Here is a 5,491-nt window from a genome sequence, read left to right as displayed (position 1 = left end):
ATGTCTCTGTTAAAACAGCCCAGGGAAAGATTTCATTCATGGCAAGGCTGAATGCTTCACAGCAAAAATATCTGAGCTACTTATAGCTACTTTCTCCCCTGCTATAGGGGGGAGAAGGAGATTATAAGCTATTAGGAGAAATTTCTAAGTATCTACAGGTAGTCTCTAGTTTTTACTGTTTTTCATTTATCTGTTCATTAGAGACCATGTAAAAATTCGTCTCTATCTTGGCTCTTACCTCTACTCTGTCATTTTCAACTTTATGTCCCTAAGTGATGTCTAAAAGGGTTAAGTAGTCAAAGTACCTGTAATGCTGGTACTTAGTAATCAATATCTTAGGAAGGCAGCAGCAGGTTGGAGCAAAGGAGGTAGCTCTCTTGGGAACTGGTAGAAGTAATAATCACAGCATCTGTTATGTGCTAGACCCCATTAAAAGGCAGGGGGAAATGCCCCACAAGATAGACATACCACAAACAATCTTAACATTATTTCTTTTTTTTTTTTTTTTTTTTTTTTTTTTTTTGGATAAATTATGAAATTTATTTATATTTCACCTTTTAAAAGCCAGAACGTAACAAATTTCACTTTCTGGAAAGTCATCTTATTAGAAATACATGAAGTGCACTTAATACAAGGAAAGCAGTTTCTTGGTACCTCCAGTGAGACGGACACTTTCTCTTCAGTCCCTCAAATGAAGGTTTTACTCAAACTTCCCTTTAAACTTAGACCGAGATGATCTCAATTGAGGGAGGTCTGAGTGAACTCTTTCCAAAAACTACAGTGAGGAAGCTGAGCTTAACATCTGGGCCTCCCAAGCAACAGCACAATAGAAAATATTATTTTGCCCCAAAGGGCCCTGTCTTTGCTGGTTACTAGGCATCCAAAGTTCTTACTGGCAGGTAAGGAGAGCCCCGTAGCAGCAGGGCACAGGCCCAAAGCCCTGTCACTTGCAACCTCGGTCAATGACCAGAAGTAATTTTCCTATCAGATTAGAGAGGGCTGACATGAAAACGCAAACCTAGATCTAGATGTCGTTTGGTCGATCAGAGGTTCTGCTCCTGTGGATTTGACTGCCAGCTCTTAGCCCTGTGTTTATTAATATCGTGAAACATGTTGAACTTCAAGCTTCTTGAGCTGCTACCAAAGCAAATTTCCAGGAGACCGTTTCCATGAACAACTGCTCACAGGAGATGTTGTGCCTTCGAAGTGTCTTATCAGAAGAGATGGCAGGCTGTGATATTAGATTTCCTATCACCTCCCACTGATAGAAAAGCAATGCTCAGTTTAATCTAAATTAACAAAAGATAAAGGAACTGGTATCCACTCGGGCCCCAAACCTCTTCTTTCTTTATTCACTTGAGGACTCCTCCTTCTTGTACCTCAAGGACAAGAATGTAAGCAGGGTCCCAAATAGAAAAGTAAATCTGACCAGTCATTTGAAAATACCTTATTAGTTTGAAAATCATAAGCAAAGAGCTATGGTCCTCCTATCTCTCTTAGCCGACCTTCCTCCCCACTTATGGAGAAATGGAGTTTAACCTAAGTTTCTAACCTAGAAACACTTATTTCCACTAAAAACATGTGGTTACACCTTATCCTAAAAAGGCACCATGCAGGCATTTAAGACTGAACCAGTACATTCTAAGGGTGTGCAGGAGTGGCAGCAAAATATCACTGATCAAAACTTCCAGCATCAGACCATGCTAAACCCAGAACATTCACCCCAGCAGGACTTCTAAAAGGTTTCCTGGGAGGTAACTCCAGCTCTGGCAGCTGTTGCAAGGACCAACTAGCAGGAACTTCCTCAGCACAGGAGTTCCCCAGTGATCAGATGCACTGCTGCCAGAGCTCAGGGACGAGGAGAGGAGACACCTATCTCATTTGTGCTATTCATGACCCACAAAAGGTCCTGGCTGGCTTGGAGGACCTGAGAGAGGAATGCTGGGTGAGAGGAACAAGAGTGAAACAAGGGCAGGTGGAGAGGCTGGGTTTTCTTCGGGAAGCAGCAGCAGAAACCCCAGGAAGTAGCCGAGGAGCAATCAAAGACAAGATGTGACAAACCGGTTAACTGTAGGGGAAGAGCCCAAAGGAAAGGAGGGCTCTGACCTGGGAACCTGCTTCCCCGTTAGAAGTGACCTTGTCCTAACACCACGTCCAGGTCTATTGTATATTTTAAAATTCACACATAACATGTAATGGAAGCTCTGGAACTCGAGACGGACAGTAGAAGCCTTGCTCACTGATCGATGATGGAGCGTTGCAACACCTGATTCATCATGTCCTCTTCATCAACATCGTAATCCACAAAGGTGTCGTAAGAAAACGGGTGCCGCCGCTGGATGTGCTCGATGAAGTTAGTGCTGCGGTAGTTGGGGTCTCCCCAGGGCATTGAAGCACATATTGGACAAACCACAGATTTGGTGTCCGTGCTATGGGATAACTTGCAGTGTTCCACAAGTCCTTCTTGATCGAAGTTCTTCTCGGGACAGTAAGGGCAAGGAAAGGTGTAACGGTTTGGGACATTCCTTGGCTGAAGGGACACATCCTTGGTGGTGGCCTTCACACCTTCCATGATGTAATTCTGGTATTTGGAACAGGTAGCCACGTGGGCCCGGATCTTAGATAGGAAGAAATTTTTACGGCAGCCATGGCAAGAAGTCTCTGTGCTCTCAATCTGCCGCTCGAGCTCCACGGCTCGTTCGCCAGGCGCCAGAGGGCTGCGGCATACCCCACAGACAGGCTTCTTCGGCTTCAGACATTCCTGCAGGCATGCAGAGCAAAAGACGTGTCCGCAGAGCACCCGCACCGGCTTCTCGTACACCTCTAAGCACACGGGACACGTAAAGCGGGCCAGTGGGTCGGCCTCCGCCGCGGGCCCCGCCAGCTGCGCACCGCCCGCACTGTCCTGCTGCTGCGCCGCCATCTTGCTGCCGCGAAGCGCAGCCTAACGGCGGCCCAGACGGAGGAGCCCCAACAATCTTAACATTATTTCTGCAAGGCAAGGTAATCATTATGCCTACTGCTGTAACAAATAAACCCAAAGTCTCAGTGACTTCACACAATTAAGGTTTAATATTTTCTCATGTCATAGTCCACTGTGAGACAAGATGCTCTGATGAGCAGCTGTCTTGCAGATGGTGACTCAGAGATCCAGACTTGACTATCTTAGAAGCCTTCACTTCTAGCCATGTGATCAGGGGAAGAAAGAACATGATTTCACACTGAGCTGTACAGCCAGGCCTGAAATTGGTATTCATCACATCCACCCAATTATTTGGGTCAGAACTAGTCATCTGACTGCAACGGAGATTGCGAAATGTATTCTTTCTTGATGCCAGGAAGAGATTAGTGACTACCTGGTCAGTTTCTGCTAACAGTGATGCTGTTACCCATTTACCAATAAAAAATTGAGGCTCAGAGGTTAATAACATTCAAAGGTCAAGCAGCTAAAGTCACAGCAATTGAGATCTAATTTAAGTGTGCCTGACTTTAAAGCCTGTATTATTTCTATTGTATCTCAACCTATACAATCAGCTCATAAGCTTCCCCCGTCATCAGTAATATAAAAGGGAGAAGCATCAGCCTGAGGTCATTTCAAGGCTTTGCCTACTTCCCCTAGTTTATGACAGACAACTTTAGATTTAACCATTTATGCATGCTCTTTGGGACCAGGACACACTAGCTTCCAGCAGAGTCAGGCTGCTCCTCCCTGGGGTGGAGCTCTCATTTATGCAGGTCTTTAATTTCTCCAAACAATGTTTTGTGGTTCATTTTATTTTAAAATAATTTTTTAGCCCAGCTGTGGCTCAGTGGTTGAAATCCAATCTGTGAACCAGGAGGTCACAGTTCGATTCTTTGTCAAGTCACATGGCTGGGTTGCAGGCTCCATCCCCAGTGTGGGGCGTGCAGGAGGCAGTTGATCAATGAATCTCTCTCATCATTGACGTTTTTATCTCTTTCTCCCTCTCCCTTCTCTGAAATCAATAAAAATATATTTTAAAAAATAAAATAAAATAATTTTATTTTTTTATTACAGTGATATACAATGTTATATTAGTTTCAGGTATACAGCCCAGTGATTAAACATTTATATAACTTATGCAATGATCACTCCAATAAATCTAGTACCCATCTGACACCATACATACTTAGTACAACACTAGAGGCCCAGTGAATGAAATTTGTGCATGGGTAGGATTCCTAGTGGCTGCTGCATATTAGGCATTTATTAGATAGGATTACTGACTATATTCCCTATGCTGTTCTGTTTTGTGATTTTCAGTGTAAAGTTCTTATACATCTTTTGTCAGATTTATTACTAAGTGTTTCATAGATTGTGATGCTATTGTAAATAATATTTTAAAATGTCAATTTCTGATTTTTATTGCGTGACTGTAGAAATAAAATTGATTTTTGTATATTAACCTTGGATCCTGCAACATTGCCAAACTCATTTACTAGTTAGAGTAGCTATTTTGTAGACCCCATCATTTCTATATAGATGATCACATCATTTTCAAATAAAAACAGCTTCAGTTTTCCCTTTTCAATCTGGGTTATTTGGGTTACAACCTTAGTTTCAGAGATTTGCCCAGCAATTATACTTCCTGAAGTAAAGAATTTGACTGAGTCAGATGGCTACCATCCAAATGGAGTGCCTCTACTAGGAATTAATTCATGCCAAGCTCCCTTGTGTTCAGTCAATCCATGGGCCCACCATTTCGGGGGAAGTTATCAGGACTGTGCTATTCAATTCACTTGACAAGATCCATAGCAACTGATACAAGAAGGAGCCTCTTCAAGTCCCTTCTACTACAGGGTACCTATTGGCCAGGCCTGCATGGAGATTGCATGAATTCATGAGTGAACCTCCTCAATCAGTTCCGTATAGTTATTATTGGGGGACATTTTAATAAACCCTTACAGCTAAAGTCCTAGTAAGGCTAACTTTTCAAAATAATGACTCTAGCTTGGAGATAGTTTGTAGCACAATGAATTGATTTTTCAATATCTCTGTCTGTTACTGAACAATTGATTGAGAGCGAATCAGCTTTACTTTCCTTGACAGTTTTATAAGTGACTTATAAAGAGCACCCCCAAAACTGTGTTAACCTTTAAAGATGTCAAGCAGAATGATTAATTGTCTATAAATGTAGACTAGTATTTCCTAAACTGTACCCTGTAGGAAACTCCTTCAAGAAATGTTAATAGGGCCCAGCCAGTGTTTCTCAGTGATTGAGTGTCAACCCATGTATCAAGAGGTTGCCAGTTCCATTCCTGATCAAGGCACATGCCTGGTTGTGGCCTCAGACCCTGTTGGGGGTGTGCAGGAGGCAGCCCTTAGATGTTTCCCTCTCATTAATATTTCTCTCTCTCCCTCTCCATAAAAATCAATAAAAATACTTTTAAAAGAAATATTATTAAGTACACAGCAAAATTAAGTAAATAAATTAATAAAGAAAGTTAAAACATTTAAATCCATGGTGAAAAC

At 42.4% G+C, this 5,491-nt stretch overlaps 1 protein-coding gene across 1 annotated transcript; it reads right to left on the bottom strand.

Annotated features, from left to right (window-relative positions):
- Positions 1–526: 526 nt before the first annotated feature.
- LOC118677028 (E3 ubiquitin-protein ligase RNF114) lies at positions 527–2,944 on the bottom strand. The gene has a single exon (XM_036351756.1). The coding sequence runs from the start codon at positions 2,921–2,923 to the stop codon at positions 2,237–2,239; it is 687 nt and encodes a 228-aa protein (XP_036207649.1). The 5' UTR covers positions 2,924–2,944; the 3' UTR covers positions 527–2,236.
- Positions 2,945–5,491: the final 2,547 nt, after the last annotated feature.

Source organism: Myotis myotis, unplaced genomic scaffold (genome assembly GCF_014108235.1).
Source record: "Myotis myotis isolate mMyoMyo1 unplaced genomic scaffold, mMyoMyo1.p scaffold_m19_p_2, whole genome shotgun sequence".
Classification (NCBI taxonomy): domain Eukaryota; kingdom Metazoa; phylum Chordata; class Mammalia; order Chiroptera; family Vespertilionidae; genus Myotis; species Myotis myotis.
This window is presented reverse-complemented; position numbering and strand designations above follow the sequence as displayed.